Source organism: Oncorhynchus keta, chromosome 27 (assembly GCF_023373465.1).
Source record: "Oncorhynchus keta strain PuntledgeMale-10-30-2019 chromosome 27, Oket_V2, whole genome shotgun sequence".
In the NCBI taxonomy this organism is placed as follows: Eukaryota; Metazoa; Chordata; class Actinopteri; order Salmoniformes; family Salmonidae; genus Oncorhynchus; species Oncorhynchus keta.
In genome coordinates this window covers 25,985,076-26,004,474 of record NC_068447.1, presented here as the reverse complement: position 1 = coordinate 26,004,474, position 19,399 = coordinate 25,985,076, and the positions used below count along the sequence as shown (strand labels likewise).

The window sequence follows — 19,399 nt, the reverse complement described above, 5'->3', positions numbered from 1 at the left end:
CTAAGACTCGTGTTTCCCATGGTGCAAGTGTTTGAAGACTAGCTATGCTGTCAAATAAGTTTGAGAAGACACTGCTTTCAGTGGTGACTTTTCATACATTGGAAATGGGAGGACATGGCTACTGTACTTCATTAATCACTGTTTACCAAAACAAATGACCAAGAATACTGCATAGAGGTGTGTTTCTCAACCGTCAGACATCTGATCAGCTTCTCACTGTAGGTAAATATCCTAGAAATAATTCTGCTCCATGTTTGCATTAATTTAGATTTGGGTATGTCATTTTAGGAGAGAATTTTAAAAAGGGGGTGGATCCTTTATCACTCACCCACCCCTTCCCTAAAATGAATGCTCTGCGCCCCAGCACCAGAGGGGGTTGTACATACACTAGCGCTTGCGTGGGGGCTAGTTCCCTTTTATTTATAGGCTACAGAACCTGGTCTAATCAACGTTTGACTATATATTGTACCGTTGGTTATCAAAATAGGTTCTTTCAGTATGAAAAGTTGGAAATGTTCTTGTGAAATAGAGAGAATGACATCACTGACCGAGATGCAGATCACCACCTGCTACCATAGGACATAGGGAAGACTAAAATATGGCCAACAAACTGAACAAAAAATCAAATAAAATTTTATTTGTCACATACACATGGTTAGCAGATGTTAATGCGAGAGTAGCGAAATGCTTGTGCTTCTAGTTCCGACAATGCAGTGATAACCAACAAGTAATCTAACTAACAATTTCAAAACTACTGTCTTATACACAGTGTAAGGGGATAAAGAATATGTACATAAGGATATATGAATGAGTGATGGTACAGAGCAGCATACAGTAGATGGTATCGAGTACAGTATATACATATGAGATGAGTATGTAGACGAAGTAAACAAAGTGGCATAGTTAAAGTGGCTAGTGATACATGTATTACATAAGGATGCAGTCGATGTAGAGTACAGTATATACGTATGCATATGAGATGAATAGTAGGGTAAGTAACATATAAGGTAGCATTGTTTAAAGTGGCTAGTGATATATTTACATAATTTCCCATCAATCCCATTATTAAAGTGGCTGGAGTTGGGTCAGTGTCAATGACAGTGTGTTGGCAGCAGCCACTCAATGTTAGTGGTGGCTGTTTAACAGTCTGGCCTTGAGATAGAAGCTGTTTTTCAGTCTCTCGGTCCCAGCTTTGATGCACCTGTACTGACCTCGCCTTCTGGATGATAGCGGGGTGAACAGGCAGTGGTTCGGGTGGTTGATGTCCTTGATGATCTTTATGGCCTTCCTGTAACATCGGGTGGTGTAGGTGTCCTGGAGGGCAGGTAGTTTGCCCCCGGTGATGCGTTGTGCAGACCTCACTACCCTCTGGAGAGCCTTACGGTTGAGGGCGGAGCAGTTGCCGTACCAGGCGGTGATACAGCCGCCAGGATGCTCTCGATTGTGCATCTGTAGAAGTTTGTGAGTGCTTTTGGTGACAAGCCGAATTTCTTCAGCCTCCTGAGGTTGAAGAGGCGCTGCTGCGCCTTCTTAACGACGCTGTCAGTGTGAGTGGACCAATTCAGTTTGTCTGTGATGTGTATGCCGAGGAACTTAAAACTTGCTACCCTCTCCACTACTGTTCCATCGATGTGGATAGGGGGTGTTCCCTCTGCTGTTTCCTGAAGTCCACAATCATCTCCTTAGTTTTGTTGACGTTGAGTGTGAGGTTATTTTCCTGACACCACACTCCGAGGGCCCTCACCTCCCTGTAGGCCGTCTCGTCGTTGTTGGTAATCAAGCCTACCACTGTTGTGTCGTCCGCAAACTTGATGATTGAGTTGGAGCGTGCGTGGCCACGCAGTCGTGGGTGAACAGGGAGTACAGGAGAGGGCTCAGAACGCACCCTTGTGGGGCCCCGTGTTGAGGATCAGCGGGGAGGAGATGTTGTTGCCTACCCTCACCACCTGGGGGCGGCCCGTCAGGAAGTCCAGTACCCAGTTGCACAGGGCGGGGTCGAGACCCAGGGTCTCGAGCTTGATGACGAGCTTGGAGGATACTATGGTGTTGAATGCCGAGCTGTAGTCGATGAACAGCATTCTCACATAGGTATTCCTCTTGTCCAGGTGGGTTAGGGCAGTGTGCAGTGTGGTTGAGATTGCGTCGTCTGTGGACCTATTTGGGCGGTAAGCAAATTGGAGTGGGTCTAGGGTGTCAGGTAGGGTGGAAAAGATTCAATGTCAATGTAGTTAATGTACAATCATATGCCTAATTGATTACAATAACATTTGAACAGTGCCATATAATAGTATACTGTGGGAGAAGTGGTTTCTGTCACTATAATGGAATATTGTTAATGTCGTACATGGCACAACACAATTTCATTTGTCTGGCAATTTTTTTATGTTTATGAATTAAACGTCACCCTTCCAAATCCGCGCTGTCTCAGCATCACTTTCTGTAGCAGCATTCTGACCAGACACCTTTTGCGCTCTAATGATTCCAAGATGCGGCAGGGTAGCCTAGTGGTTAGAGCGTTGGACTAGTAACCGGAAGGTTGCAAGTTCAAATCCCCGAGCTGTCGTTCTGCCCCTGAACAGGCAGTTAACCCACAGTTCCTAGGCCGTCATTGAAAATAAGAATTTGTTCTTAACTGACTTGCCTACTTAAATAAAGGTAAAATAAAAAAATTAAAAGAGACATCCCATTGGGTCCTTGAGCCGGCCTTTGTCTTCGGTATTGAATGAGAATAATTAAATAGTTGTGCTTTGAAAGATGTGTAAAACGATTAGGAACTGCGAGACAATAGGGGGTTGCGCGTTGAAAGAGCATAAACATAAAATCCAGATGGAGCTGAATGATGATTAATCAGACTGTAATACACAAATAATTGGTAATTGGTATGTACAGCCTGTCAGCAAAATCGTGTAAATGTTCCTTACAAGCCAGAATGTTCAATCAAATTTGATTTAAACTTACTCTACCGGTTGTCTATGTGGTCTGCTCTTCAGCTGCTTGAAATTTGAGACAATATATACGGTTAAGTATTGTAAGATACATTTACATGATTTTGCAGTCATTTCCCCTATTCATCTGTAATTACACTAACATGCATACCTATTTTTAAATTACATGGTATACCTGGATTTTTGTGTGTAGTCTAAAAGTACAGGTAGGCCCTATATCCAATTATTTACAGTGCATTTGGAAAGTATTCAGACACCTTCACTTTTTCCACATTTTACATTATAGCCTTATTCTAAAATGTATTAAATTGTTTTTTTCCCCCCTCGTCAATCTACACACAATACCCCATAATGACAAAGCAGAAACAGGTTTTTTGAAATGTTAAATAAAGAACTGAAATATCACAATTACATAAGTATTCAGACCCTTTACTCAGTACTTTGTTGAAGAACCTTTGGTAGTGATTACAGCATCGAGTTTAATTGGTTAGGATGTTACAAGCTTGGCACACCTGTATTTGGGGAGTTTCTCCCATTCTTCTCTGCAGATCCTCTCAAGATCTGTCAGGTTGGATGGGGAGCTTCGCTGCATAGCTATTTTCAAGTCTGGACTCTGGCTGGGCTACTCAAGGACATTCAGGGACTTGTCCCGAAGCCACTCACGCATTGTCTTGGCTGTGTGCTTAGGGTTGTTGTCCTGTTGGAAGGTGAACCTTCTCCTCAGTCTAAATGGTTTAAATTTGAGATTCTTCAAAGTAGCCACCCTTGCACACTCTTGGCATTTCCTCAACCAGCTTCATGAGGTAGTCACCTGGAATGCATTTCAATTAACGTGTGCCTTGTTAAAAGTACATTTGTGGAATTTCTTTGCATCTTTATGCGTTTGACCCAACCTGTTGTGTTGTGACAAGGTAAGGGTGGTATACAGAAGATAGCCCTATTTGGTAAAATACCAAAGTCCCTATTATGGCAAGAACAGCTCAAATAAGCAAAGAGAAACAACATTTGATCATTACTTTAAGTCATGAAGGTCAGTCAATCCAGAATATTTCAAGAACTTTGAAAGTTTCTTCAAGTGCAGTCGCAAAAACCATGAAGCGCTATGATGAAACTGGCTCTCATGAGCACTGCCACAGGAAAAGAACACCCTGAGTTAACTCTGCTGCAGAGGATAAATTCATTAGAGTTAACTGTACCTCAGATTACAGCCCAAATAAATGCTTCACACAGTTCAAGTAACAGACACATCTCAACCTCAACTGTTCAGAGGAGACTGTGAATCAGACCTTCATGGTCAAATTGCTTTTTGGACACCAAAAAGAAGAAGAGACTTGCTTGGGCTAAGAAACACGAGCAATGGACATTAGACTGGTGGAAATCTGTCCTTTTGTCTTATGAGTCCAAATTAGATTTTTTATGGTTCCAATTGCTGTGTCTTTGTTAGACAGAGTAGATGAACGGATGATCTCTGCATGTGGGGTTCCCACTGTGAAGCATGGAGGAGGAGGTGTGATGGTGTGGGGGTGCTTTGCTGGTGACACTGTGATTTATTTAGAATTCAAAGCACACATAATCAGCATGTGTATCACAGCATTCTGCAGCGATACGCCATCCCATCTGGTTTGTGCTTAGTGGGACTATCATTTGTTTTTCAACAAGACAATGACCCAACACACCTCCAGGCTGTGTACGGGCTATTTGACCAAGAAGGAGAGTGATGGAGTGCTGCATCAGAAGATCTGGCCTCCACAATCACCTGACCTCAACCCAATTGAGATAGTTTGGGATGAGTTGGACCACAGAGTGAAGAAAAAGCAGCCAACAAGTGCTCAGCTTATGTAGGAACTCCTTCAACTGTTGGAAAAGCATTCCAGGTGAAACTGGTTGAGAGAATGCCAAGAGTGTGCAAAGCTGTCATCAAGGCAAATTGTGGCTACTTGGAAGAATAAAGTATAAAAGATTAAAGTATAAAAGTATAAAATATATTTGTGTAACACTTTTTTGGTTACTACATGATTCCACGTGTGCTATTTTAATGTTTGATGTCTTCCCTATTGTTCTACAATGTAGAAAATTGTATAAAAAAAAATGTAGGTGTGTCCAAACTTTGGACTGGTAATGTAGAATTTTGTCCTGTATGATTTTATTAATTCTTATGGAAGACTGCTCCAACTGGAGAGTGCCAATATGGCTGACCGGTGGCTACAAAGTTTTTTGATGGCCAATTCAACCACACCAGCCACTGCCTGCTCACCTTGCTATCATCCAGAAGGCGAGGTCAGAACAGCTGCATCAATCTGGGACCGAGAGACTGAAAAACAGCTTCTATCTCAATGCCATCAGACTGTTAAATAGCAATCCCTAGCACATTCAGAGGCTGCTGCCCTATATACATAGACTTGAAATCACTGGACACTTTAATAATGGAACACAAGTCACTTTAATAATGTTTACACAATTTGCATTACCCATGTTATATGTTTTTACTGTATTCTATTCTACTGTATTTTAGTCTATGCCGCTCCGACATTGCTCATCCAAATATTTATATATTCTTAATTCCGTTCCTTTACTTTAGATGTGTGTGTATTGTGTGAATTGCTGTGAAATTGTTAGATATTACTTGTAAGATATTGCTACACTGTTGGAGTTAGAAACACAAGCATTTCGCTACACCCACAATAACATCTGCTAAACCTGTATGTGAGCAATACAATTTGATTTGATTTACATCGTATCAGCAATCTAGGTTTTGTATCGTTGCCTACTTCAGATGACAATTCTCCTAATATGGACTGTTCCGGTGCTAGGACCCAGAGCGCTCCTGGCTGCCCGCAGTGTGTAAACTCCAGAGACGGAAGCGAGACAACCCACTCACTGTTTTATTTATTTTTTTGTCAAATGACAGTCAATAAACTAAGTGGACCATACGCAACTGCTATTGCATTGGTGTTTATGGGAGACCCACCCCGTTAAGTCGACCGGAACTGATCATTATTTTCAATAGTAAACGGCCTGAGTGAACTATCTTCATTTATCCGTTGGTTCACCCATTCACTTCTTCTTTCGGCTCGATGTATTTATCTTCTGTGATCATGGCTGCGCTCGAACACAAGCCATGTTTTCTCATTTGAAACCCAAAGGTTAGCGAATACTGTACCTGTTTTATTTACATAGCCTCTACCTACTTCAACCATATTTGTTCACTCGGATGAGAAAATACATCAGTGCCTTTGAAATCCAAGGATGACAAGGTTAGTCCGTTTCAATTACATTTTCTGGCAAACTTTTGATGTGTGTGTCTGAGGGAGGATGATGCGGTCTCACTATCTCAGGTGAATAAAGCGAAAACAATGTGCGTTTATTAGCTAACTAACAAAAGACACATTCAAAATGTTCAGAAACTTAAACTATACTCCAGGACAACTGATGGTGTTACTCTCCACGTGTTTCATCAACTAGCTATCATCGCAAAAGTTTAAATAGTACAGACCTGCTGTGACTGTATTATAAATTAGTTTTACACTGCGTTGTAGTGAACTTCTGTAGATGATTGTCAACAACCTTTAATTTAGCATGATCTTATAAGGGCCTAGAGGTGTCGAATGATATGTTGAAACTATGAGCAACTTAAATAATGTTAACCCGATTGTGTTAAATGTAGTTAGTTACATCTCACTAACGAACTCCTTGTTGGATTGTTTTTTGTTGCAGTGTACAGTAACGTCAGAAAGATATCAAATCAGATGCTAACTAGATAACGCTAGATAGGCCTAACGTTAGTTGGAAATTAAGTTAACCATTGGGTGGCGAGTTTTGAATGAAAGCTAATTTAGCTAGCTAGTCAAGAAATGGACAATAACAAAACTAAACGTGTTTAGCTATGCAACTGCTCGTGCCACCTTTTAATTAAATTATACAAGCCCTGACGTTTAGCCCTTTTTTTGTTTTCGTTATTGACAGTTTTGATAAGCAACTGGATAGCGGGATCTTTTAGCTAGCAAACAACCAACTTCAATGTGACAAGTTAAATAACGTGTCATGGTTACATTAGCTCGCTATCATGAAAGACTGCTATATCTAGTTTGCTGACAAGTTGAGTATTGGATGAGAGATTCAGGTCTATGCAGAGGGGCGATATCAGCAACAGCGCATGGTCACGTGTAGCAGAAAGCCTCGCTAGTAAGCAATGACAACCGAATCTAATTTTCTGTCGTTAGAAATGAGCAAATAAATGATTAACTACGGAAGTTGTCGGTTTTCAAATTGCAATTTTAATATTTGTGACATGGTTAATATTTGTGGCGAGCTAGCATAGCTTAATGAAACCAATGTTTTCAACTAGCTAATGTTCGCTGCTTCATGCTAATATGCGTTTATCGTGGGATGGATGTTGAAAAACGCAGTTAAACATTAGGAGGAAGGAGGACCATCCTCCTCAGTGAATTTCATAACTTTACAAATGTTTTACATTTTTTAGATAAAACTATACTAAATATATTCACGTCACCAAATAATTAATTAAAACCCAAGGTCTGTAGGGTAGCGTTATGGTGTAGCTGGGGGGATAGCTAGTTTCCGTCCTCCTCTGGGGAGGCTTATGGTTCTCACCCCCTTCCATAGACTAGCACAGTAATTATGACAACTTCTGGAAAATGTACTCCGAGTGATTAGAGCTCTTGCAACAAAAACTGACTTTCTTTTCTCCACCCAAGCAAAGGATCAGTAAATGATTCTAGTATTGAATGCATAAGCCACAGCTAGCGAGCACTGCATAAAATGTGGTGAGTAGTTGACTCGAAGAGAGAAAGACAATAGTTGAACTAATGAATTTCTTCCAAAATGAAGGAGAAGCAAGGGAGAGAGAAAGAGACTTATTTTTTTTCTTGAGTTTCTCTTACTTCGCTAGGAAATGCAGCTAGCTAGTTCAGCATACTCTAGCACGCTTCTCAAACAGAGAGCTGCTATGTTAGCTAGCTGGCTATGACTATCCAACACTGGAACTCTTCCAAGTCAAGGTAAGCTTTTGATTTCACAAATGTATTGCCTCCAGGGCTCGCCGGTGTAAGTGCTACACTGCTCACCGACCGTATACTGTAATGTTACTGCATGATTGTAGCGAGTTTACTAATGCATTAGTTATATTAGCTATGTTGACTGGAATTTTTTTTTTTTGCCTGGTCACGTACAGCTGAAGTGTAGTTCAATGAAGTCCACAAGCGAAGGGAAAAGATGAGAGGAGGAGAGCGCATAGGAATATAATGTGGCTACTATGGGCTGTGATTAAACATGATCAGGCGTGTATTCATTCCGCCGGTTCTGTTGAAAAACGTTTCTTAAACGGAAGCAAATGGAACGACACAGGGATAAACACTTGAATTTGTCCAATAGAAATGGTCGTTTGCAACTGATGGACTAATGATTACACCCTAGATCAGCTAGATGCAGACAAAAGTGTGCAAAGTGGTATTGAATGTGTCACTCACTGTCTGTCCAAAATGTTTCTCTCGACCTGTGTAAACTTAGATTCATAGGTTAGGTTGTAGCAACCTCATGATGGGTATTGGGCAAATAAGAGTATCATGTAGTAGTAGCATAATCCTATCGCTGTTAAGATATTCCATTCCCTAAATTCAATGTAACAACGATAGGACATGATACTCTTATTTCCCCTTCACCCATCATGAGGTTGCTACAACCTAGCCTATCCAGTCATCCAATATGCGATGATAGAAATAAGGCCATGCTCATGATGTACAAGCAAAGCTAATTTGATATTGTTTGAAAGTAGCTAGCTAATAAATTCATAACTACTGAAGTTGTCTGTTTTCTCATTGCAATTACCAGAGCTTTGTTATATATGTCCAAGATTTGTGAACTAGCGAGCTAGCATAGCTTAATGAAACCAATGTTTTCAGCTAGCTAGTGTTAGTTAGCTCTTAATGCTAATATTATGCGTTTATCTTGGGATGGATGTTGACAAACGCAGTTAAACGTTGGGTTTACAATATGTAGCTACTTGTTGAAAACCACGATATACCTTTTTCAATGTATAGCTAGATTTCTAGAAAACATGTCTCGCAGACCAAAATACTGTCGTTCCCCCGCTGTCAAAACGGGTTCGCTGTGCTTTAATGTGGATCAACCCGTGGCGTTCATTGCATGAGTGTGCTGGCCAGAGCATCCCTGCTGCTCTAACTGCGACATGTTGTGGGAGTGCAACGTTTGTGGTGTCGTCCTCAACGTGTCATCATCATTCATAGCCATTTTCAGGCTTGCCAGCGCCTGCATTGTAACCAATACATTTTAGTGTATGGTTCTAGCTAGTAATTTTATTTATTTTAAAAAATCACATAGTATTTGTTGTTTAGTTTATACTGCTCACTTGTTTTATTAATGGGAACCATCCATTGCATGTGTATTCTGCTTGTAAGAATAGACCATGAGACAGCTGCAGGGAATTTCTGTGAATTTGATTTCATTTTCAGAATCAAATATTTTTTTCCTTAAATATTTACTGTTTTTCTTCATGACTTGTTGTCTTTGCTACCTGTTTTTCAGATGGAGGCGAACAACTATTTCAACTATGGCACCCACTCCTCTGTGTCTGTTAACTCAGGACTGAAACTCTCCTCAGGGGATTCTGTCTATACTAATGGGTCCTCCACGAGTTTCCCTCAGCAGGAGAAGAGTGAGTACAGACCCAATTTTCTGCGTTTACTCTGCCTCTATTTCTATGGTGAACAAAAATAATAATAGTAATAAAATATCCCAGATATGTTCCATACACACTAAAATCGTATTTCTCTCAAATGTTGTGCACTATTTTTGTTTACATGCCTGTTAGGCAGCATTTCTCCTTTTTCCAATATAATCAATCTACCTGCCAGGTGTGGCATATTAAGAAGCTGGTTAAACAGTGTGTTCATTGCAAAGGTGCACCTTGTGCTGGGGACAATAAAAGGCCACTCGAAAATGTGCAGTTTTGTAACAAAACACAATGCGACAGATGTCTGAAGTTTTGAGGGAGCCAGCAATTGGCATGCTGACTGCAGGAATGTCCACCAGAGCTGTTGCAAGATAATTTAATGTTCATTTCTCTACCATAAGCCACCTCCAAAGTCATTTTAGAGAATTTGGCAGTATTTCCAACTGGCCTCACAACTGCAGACCCATGTGTAACCACGCCAGCCCAGGACCTAGACATCCGGCTTCTTTACCTACAGGATTTCTGAGACCAGCCCACCGGATGGACAGCTGATGAAACTGAGGCGTATTTCTGTCTCTAATAAAGCCCTTTTGTAGGGAAAAACTAATTCTGATTGGCTGGGCCTGGCTCCCGAGTGGGTGGGACCACGCCCACCCATTACTGCTCCTCTGCCCAGTCATGTGAAATCCCTAGATTAGGCCCTAATGAATTTGTTAATTGACTGATGTCCTATGAACTGTAACTCAGTAAAATTGTTTAAATTATTGCATGTTGCGTTTTACATTGTTGTTCAGTGTATATCAATAACTGATTTAAATGAATATTGCCCTGCCCCAGTCTTTTCACCCCTTTTATAATGAGCAAGAGATTGTATCTAACTCTAGAGCAGGTCTTTGGTGTATAAGCAATTCATTCATGTAACCTCACACCTCAAATTTTCTAGAGAATTTATGATTGTGCAGGATGCATGATTTGTGAATTGAATACACTGAAAAATGAATTATCTGACCCGTCTTCTCTTACTCTTGTCCCTGACCACCTTTGCAGATATGAACGGCGAAATGAATGTGAATGGCAGCACTACTGTAATTGGGTCCAGTGTGTCTGGCTCCCAACCTCCAACAGCCCCATACCCTCATATGAGCAACCACCACCACCAGAGTAGCATGGGCTACGACTACCTGTGGGGAGGACAGCCACAATACAGCCCAGTCATGAGCTTGTCTCCTGGGCATGGCATGCACCAGAAGCAGCCTCCCACTGGGGTGATGCAGCAACAGAGCCAGCAGCATTTCCAGGGTCACGGACAGTACCAACTGAACGGGGGCATGCCTGGGTCCCGTCAGCCCCCCGTGGTGCCACCCCCAAACATGACTCTTACAGGGGGCCAGTACTGGAACAAGGTTAACCCGGGGCAACAGCAGAGCAGCGCAGCCATGGCAATGGGGTATAACTCGCACAGCGTGTACGGGGCCTACCAGAGCCAGGTGCACCCTGGGATTGCACCCTCACACCATCACCAGCAGCAGCCTCCACAGCCACCCCCTCAACAACAGACACGGCAGCAACCTCAGCACTACAGCATGGTGTCCAATGGGATTCCCTACTACCAGCCCCAGCACCCACCTCTTCCCGCTCCACAACCTCAGGCTCAGATGATGCCCCCTACCTCCCAGAATTTCACCCCTCCACGGGGAAGCCCCCAGCACCACCAGATGGGCCGGGGGGGAACAGGCAGCCCCCTCCCCATGGCGGTGTCCTCTGTCATGGGTGACATCATGGGGACAATGGCGGATAGTGGATCGCCCCAGAGCCAGACCAGGGAGAGGAGTCCCCATGGTGGTTCTGTAGTGATGCCGGCTGTCATGCAAGGTGAGATGCACATATTTACACAGGTTTCAAGTCTTCTGAGTAACCTAACCCCTTCTATTTTATAGCACGGAAGAAGTGTTTCATTTTCATATTTCTGTGGTCGCTAGATACATGGCGCTGTTTCTACAGATACTGTATCACAAGAGTTTGAACTTCCTGTTTCAAAGCCATTTTTCAATTACTTAATGTTCTTTCAATTAGGCCTTATCTGCTAATTTACTCATCAGTGTCTCAGCTGTCAGTAATTGAATTCGCTAAGCAGATTTAAAACCTCTACAGGATTGGTGGGTCCCCCTTGGGACTTTTGAGCTGACATAGGCTAATGCGATTAGCATGAAGTTGTAAGTAACAAGAACATTTCCCAGGACATAGACATATCTGATATTGGCAGAAAGCTTACATTCTTGTTAATCTAGCTGCACTGTCTGTCCAATTTGCAGTAGCTATTACAGTGAAATAATACCATGCTATTTTTTGAGTGCACAGTTATGAACTTAAAGTTATTAATAAACCAATTAGGCACATTTGGGCAGTCTTGACACAAAATGTAACAGAAATGCAATGGTTCATTGGCTCAGTCTAAAACATTGCACATACACTGCTGCCATCTAGTGGCCAAAATCTAAATGTGCCTGGGCTGGAATAATAGATGGCCTTTGTCTTGCATTACACAGATGATGGTACAAAGAAACCAGTTGGTTTTCTAACGTGTTATATTCTCCTACATTCATTTCACATTTCCACAAACATCAAAGTGTCTCCTTTCAAATGGTATTAAGAATATGCATTTCCTTTCTTCAGGTCCTGAGTTACAGGCAGTTAGATTTGGGTATGTCATTTTAGGCAAAAATTGGAAAAAAAAGGGGCCAATCCTTAAGAGGTTTTTAATGTCAACACTAAACTGTTTCCATGACAGAACTGAAACCGTGTTTGCATATTCTGTCATCTCAGCTTGATAAGAGACATTTTTTGTGGAAAGGAATAATGATGTGTCAACTGGATTCCTTCTAACACAGGTTACAGTACGGACAAATCCCAAAATGTTTAGGAAAGTCACCTCTTGCAGTGGTTCGTGATGTAGGCTTATCTATTGGTCATTCATTGTTCCTGTTTGACTAGTTAGCTCTCCATGTCAGAGAACTTTACTTGTTTCCTGGTTTGGACCCTTGCTTGTATTTCATGAGAGAAATCATGTTGTAAATCTCACCTCGCATATTTCCTGATTCTCAACCACTGTAGTCGGGTGTAGCTCACCTCAATTTAGTGTGCACCACAATAGATAGCGAAAAACTCCTGGCCCTTGATACAGGCAATATATTTATTGTCATCTCACTGAAGTGGAACGCTGGCATGCATAAGATTGTCGACAAGGTGTTTTATAAAAGCTCCATCTGCTCTTCAGATTCCCTCCTTTGAATTGCCTTGCCGCTGCTGTGTTTTGTTCTTGTCATTTCTAATGGTCTGACTGTTTTGTGTTCCCTAGGGCGGATGAGTGAAGCGTTTAAGGATGTGGATAAAGGCTACAATGGGATGGAGAGGGCGTCTGTCGCCCAGCGGCTGCCTAAAAGCGACAGCGACCCTCCCAAGCCCCCTGGACCTCCCATGGGGCCCACCAGTGACTACTGCCAGCGCTCCAAGCAGCCAATGGCCCAGCACCATGAAATGACAACCTTAGCGAGGGAGTCTGCGCTGCCTGAGCCTCCACACTCGATGTCGTCGCCTCCCCCTGTGGTTTCCACACCTCCTTCAGCTAAGGCAGCAACCCCTCCTAGGGTCTCCGCAGCTGCACACAAGCCTAAGATCACAATACGCAATGCCAAGCGTCGGCTGGAGTGGTGTAAAGCTCGCCGCCATTGGACTCTGGAGCAGTGGAAACGTGTTCTCTGGAGTGATGAATCACGCTTCACCATCTGGCAGTCCGACGGACGAATATGGGTTTGGCGGATGCCAGGAGAACGCTACCTGGCTGAGTGCATAGTGCCAACTGTAAAGTTTGGTGGAGGAGGAATAATGGTCTGGGGCTGTTTTTCATGGTTCGGGCTAGGCCCCTTACTTCCAGTGAAGGGAAATCTCAATGATACAGCATACAATGACATTCTAGACGATTCTGTGCTTCCGACTTTGTGGCAACAGTTTGGGGAAGGCCCTTTCCTGTTTCAGCATGACAATGCCCCCGTGCACAAAGTGAGGTCCATACAGAAATGGTTTGCCGAGCTCGGTGTAGAAGAACTTGACTGGCCTGCACAGAGCCCTGACCTCAACCCAATCGAACACCTTTGGGATGAATTGGAACGCCGACTGCGAGCCAGGCCTAATCGCCCAGCATCAGTGCCTGACCTCACTAATGCTCTTGTGGCTGAATGGAAACAAGTCCCCACAGCAATGTTCCAGCATCTAGTAGAAAGCCTTCCCAGAAGAGTGGAGGCTGTTATAGCTGCAAAGGGGGGACCAACTCCATATTAATGCCCATGATTTTGTAATGAGATGTTCGACGAGCAGGTTATGTACGGATCCACAGTCAGAAATTAAACAAAGTAATCTGCCCCCCAACCATGTACAGTTTTTGTTCGGTTCCCTCTTGTGAGCCGCCTCCTGTGGATAGTGATCAGAGAAACAGTTCAACGTTTCAGTACCGTAGCCTTTAAACTTACATGTTTCCCCTTTCCTCCTCATCTGTTAAATCGCCAAAACAGTCTATCAATGTTCATAAGATTTGAATGTTGTGAAATTCTTTCAGGCATCTGTCTTATTGTTTCTCCCAAATATACATTGTTTTACTAATTCCATATTGATATTTGTTATCTAACAGCACATCACATAAAGGCAAATTGAAAGGAGGCTTGAAGCTCGGTTTGGTAAACATCTGGTTGTTTTTGTTTTTTACCTTCAAGAATCTTTCCATCTGTTTAGAGTTGTGGCAGAGTACATTACAATACTCCTGGGTCTTGTGTGGTGAGGGGGTTGATGGGGGATATGACATGGTAAACCTGTGTATTGACCAAATTAAACTTGCACTGTCAAAAAAATGAGGTAAATGTGTAGTTATTGGTGTGTATGTCAAACCTGTAAAGGTATCACAGGCTTAAGCACTTCAAATGATGTTGAGTTACACTGGAACATGTATATTTTTGTCTACATCGTTCTAAGAAACTAAGACTTGTGTTTCCCATGGTGCAAGTGTTTGAAGACTGGCTATGCATGTTTCATGTCAAATAAGTTTGAGAAGACACTGCTTTCAGTGTTGTGTGACTTCTCATACATTTCAAATGGAAATGGGAGGACCTGGAATCTACTTCATTAATCACTGTTTACCAAAATAAATGACCAAGAATACTGCATCAAGCGGTGTTTCTCAACCTTCAGACATCTGATCAGCTGCTCACTGGTGTAGGTAAATAAATATCTGAGTGGCGTCCCGAGTGGCGTCCCGAGTGGCGCAGCAGTCTCAGGCACTGCGTCACTACAGACCCAGTTTCGATCTATCCGTGAACGGGAGACACATGAGGCGGCGCACAATTGGCCCAACATTGTGTTAGGTGAGGGTTTGGTCGGCCGGAATGTCCTTGTCCCATCACGCTCTAGCGACTCCTTGTGATGGGCAGGGCACCTGCAAGCTGACTTGGTTGCCAGTTTCCTCCGACATATTGATGCGACTGGCTTCCGGGCTAAGCGAGCAGTGTGTCAAACAGTGCGTCTTGGCAGGGTCGTATTTCGGAGGATGCATGTCTCTCGACCTTCACCTCTCCTGAGTCCATACGGGAGTTGCAGCGATGGGAAAAGACTGAAACTACCCATTTAGATATCATAAAATTGGGGGTTAAAAGTACAAAATAATAATTCTGTTCCATGTTTACTTTAATTTAATATCACCCACCCTTCCCTATAAAGCTATTAGCGCTGTGTCCCAGCTCCAGAGGGAGCCATAAATACACTAGTGCTTGCGTGTGTGCTAGTGCCCCTTACACGTATTTCTAGGCTACATAACCTGGTGTAATCAGTGTTTATGTGGATATATTGCATCGTTGGTTATCAAAATAATCTGTTATTTCAGTATGAAAGTTGGACATTTTCTTTTTTATGAAATAATAGAGGAGATTGACATCACTTCCGAGATGCGGATGACCACCTGCTACAAGAGGAAAGGCTGAAAGATGGCCACCGAGAATTATGTTTGTACAAAAACCATTCAATGTCAATAGAGTTTGTGTACAATCATATGCCAAATTGATTACAATAAAACGAGAACAGGTCCCCGTCACTATAATGTAATATTGTTATTGTAGTACATGGCATGTCTCTTTAGAAAGCAACACAGTGTTTTATATTATTATTATGCTTTTCCTGAATGTGCCCATTTTATCATGAAATGAAGCTGGCAATCTGAAGACTACAGAATATGTTTAGTCTTGTGTAACTTATTTTCTCCTAAAGGGCAGTTTTTTTGCTGCTGGATTGGGATAGTCCTTATAAAAGGTAAATTATGTTTTGCACAATGATAAGATCATTGATCATCAAGGACATCAACCACCCGAGCCACTGCCTGTTCACCCCGCTATCATCCAGAAGGCGGGGTCAGTACAGGTGCATCAAAGCTGGGACCGAGAGACTGAAAAACAGCTTCTATCTCAAGGCCATCAGACTGTTAAACAGCCACCACTAACATTGAGTGGCTGCTGCCAACACACTGACACTGACTCAACTCCAGCCACTTTAATAATGGGAATTGATGGGAAATGATGTAAATATATCACTAGCCACTTTAAACAATGCTACCTTATGTTACTTACCCTACATTATTCATCTCATATGCATACGTATATACTGTACTCTATATCATCGACTGCATCCTTATGTAATACATGTATCACTAGCCACTTTAACTATGCCACTTTGTTTACATACTCATCTCATGTATATACTGTACTCGATACCATCTACTGTATCTTGCCTATGCTGCTCTGTACCATCACTCATTCATATATCCTTATGTACATATTCTTTATCCCCTTACACTGTGTATAAGACAGTAGTTTAGGAATTGTTAGTTAGATTACTTGTTGGTTATTACTGCATTGTCGGAACTAGAAGCACAAGCATTTCGCTACACTCGCATTAACATCTGCTAACCATGTGTATGTGACAAATAAAATTTGATTTGATTTGAGGTGTGTAGAATGCCTGTTGAGTTCAAAAGTAGACCAGCTAACAAATATGTTAAGTGAAATGAATAAATAGAAACACCTGCAAACGGTTATCTTCCCATGAATTGTATTGCACTCAAATGTATATAATCCTTGAAGGCAAGTACAGTGGGGCAAAAAAAGTATTTAGTCAGCCACCAATTGTGCAAGTTCTCCCACTTAAAAAGATGAGAGAGGCCTGTAAATTTTCATCATAGGTACACTTCAACTATGACAGACAAAATTAGAAAGGATTTTTAATGAATTTATTTGCAAATTATGGTGGAAAATAAGTATTTGGTCACCTACAAACAAGCAAGACTTTTAAGTGGGAGAACTTGCACAATTGGTGGCTGACTAAATGCTTTTTTGCCCCACTGTAGTTCTATTCCTTTCATAGAATCTGTGCTTTTAATATGAGAATTTGCCAAATGTATTGTAGGAGAGAGTATACCACAATATTACAACATCAAAACATAAATGTAATTAAGTAAACATTTTACCTTGAAACGTTAGACTTTATAACAATGAAACGGGGAATGAATAGGTTAACATTTGTGGCGGTGTAAGAGTTTTTTCAAAGTAGCAGAGCACATGAGATGTTAAAAAACATAATCCAGATGAAGCTGAATGAGGGTTAGTCTGATTAATCAGGCTGTAATATAAAATTCATTGGTATATAGCTTTGAAACTAATTCTTGCAAAATCGTGTAAATGTTCCTTACAAGCCAGAATGTTCAATAAAATTATATTTAAACTTACTCTACCAGTTGTTTGCATGGTTTGTTCTTCAGTTGCTTGACATTTGAGACAATACAGGAAAGTATTTGCAGTAATTTCCCCTATTGATCTGTGATTGCACTCAAATTCGTGCATATTCTTTATTACATAGTATACCTGTATTTTTTGTGTGTAGTCTACAAGTACATGTAGGCCCTACATCCAATTATTTATATATACACTAGAGAGCTTTTTGGGGGCGCTGTCTTGAAGACACCGTCCTCCATCTTGGCACTCCCCCACTGTCGTAAAAAAATATATTTTGGAAGCTATAGAAAGGCATTTATTGTCTACATTCGTTTTTGCCACATTTATTATATTACAGACACCTTAATGCATCATTTTAAATAATGTGAGCTAAACATAAAATAATGATCAAAACATAAAAACATTTTCCTTTAAGTATATATTTTATTAGATGATTAATGTTACTGTCCCACTACAATAACAAAAATACATAAATACTTAATTTTGTTCTCTACAATTCCATTAATACTATTTTAAGACAGCTGCTTCTGGGGATTGCCAATATGTCCGACCGGTGGCTATAAAGTATTTTAATGGCCAATACATAGCATCTTGCAATCCAGGGTTTGCATAGGTCATTGCCTACATCAGATGACAATTCTCCTAATATGGTGCTATTCCGGTGCTAGGACCCAGAGCTTCCCAGGCTTCCCCAGTGTGTAAACTCCAGAGACGAAAGAGGAAGCGAGACACCCCACTCTCTGTTATTTTCTGGTTAAATTCATGTCAATGAACTAAGTAGACCAGACCCAGCTGCTTTTGCATTGGTGTCTAAGGGAGACCCACCCCTTTATGTAGACAAGAACTGACCATATTTTTCAATGGTAAACGGCTTGAGTGAACTATCTTTATTTATCCGCCATCTCGTAACCATTCACTTCCTCTTTCGGCTCGATTTCTTTCTCTTCTGTGATCATGGCTGCGCTCAAACACCAGCCATGTTTGCTCATTTGAAACCCAAAGGTTAGCGAATACTGTACCTGTTTTATTTACATAGCCTGTACCTACTTCAACCATATTTGTTCACTCGGATGATCAAAGACATCAGTGTCTTTGAAATCCAAGGATTACAAGGTTAGTCAGTTTTAATTACATTCTTATGTCAAACTTTTGAGTGTGTGAGGGAGGATGATGCTGCCTCACTATCTCAGGCGAATACAGCGAAAACAATGTGCGTTTATTAGCTTGGTGGCTAACAAAAGAGAAGCAGCCACTGTTTTAAGAACGTAAACAAAAACGATACTCCAAGACGACTGATGTTATTACTATATATGTTTTAGTTATCATCACAAATGGTTATGAGCACAGACCCGCTGTGACTATTATTAACTAGTTTTACCCAGCGTTGTAGCTAATGTCTGTTGTTGATTACTAGTGACGCTATTGTCAATAACCTTGAATTTAGCATGATCTAATAAGGGCCTAGAGGTGTCAAATGATATGTTGAAACGATCAGCAAATTCTACAATCGCCCGATTGTGTTAAATGTAGTTACATCTCACTAACGAACTCATTGGATGATTGTTTTTGATGCAGTGTACAGTAACGTTAGAAGGATATCAAATCAGATGCTAACCTAGCGCCGTATTGCTAACTAGATAACGTTAGATAGCTTACAGTAGGCCTACCGTTAGTTGGATATCACGTTAACCATCTGGTGGCGAGTTTTGAATGAAAGCTAATTTAGCTAACTAGTCAATATATGAACTATAACAAAACGAAACATGTTTATGATTCCGCTCGTGCCGCTTCTTCAATTCCACTACAAGCACTAACGTGGGAGCCCTTTTGTTTTCGTTGAGTTTTAATAAACAACTGAATAGCGGTATGGTTTGTTTTCTAGCTAGCTCATCAACTTCAACTGGACAAGTTGAATAGCGAGCTAG

At 41.5% G+C, this 19,399-nt stretch overlaps 1 protein-coding gene across 10 annotated transcripts in view; it reads left to right on the top strand.

The window, feature by feature from the left end:
* The first annotated feature begins 5,807 nt into the window (after nucleotides 1-5,807).
* Nucleotides 5,808-19,399, top strand: part of LOC118359662 (bromodomain adjacent to zinc finger domain protein 2A-like) — a 44,350-nt gene continuing 30,758 nt past the window's right edge. Inside the window, exons 1-3 of one of the 10 annotated variants that reach the window (XM_052482036.1) lie at nucleotides 5,811-6,199; nucleotides 9,507-9,636; nucleotides 10,702-11,526. In XM_052482036.1, the coding sequence (XP_052337996.1) occupies nucleotides 9,507-9,636; nucleotides 10,702-11,526 (955 nt within the window). In that variant the 5' untranslated portion in view covers nucleotides 5,811-6,199. The other 9 variants (XM_052482039.1, XM_052482038.1, XM_052482037.1 and 6 more) reach the window with 9 other exon arrangements.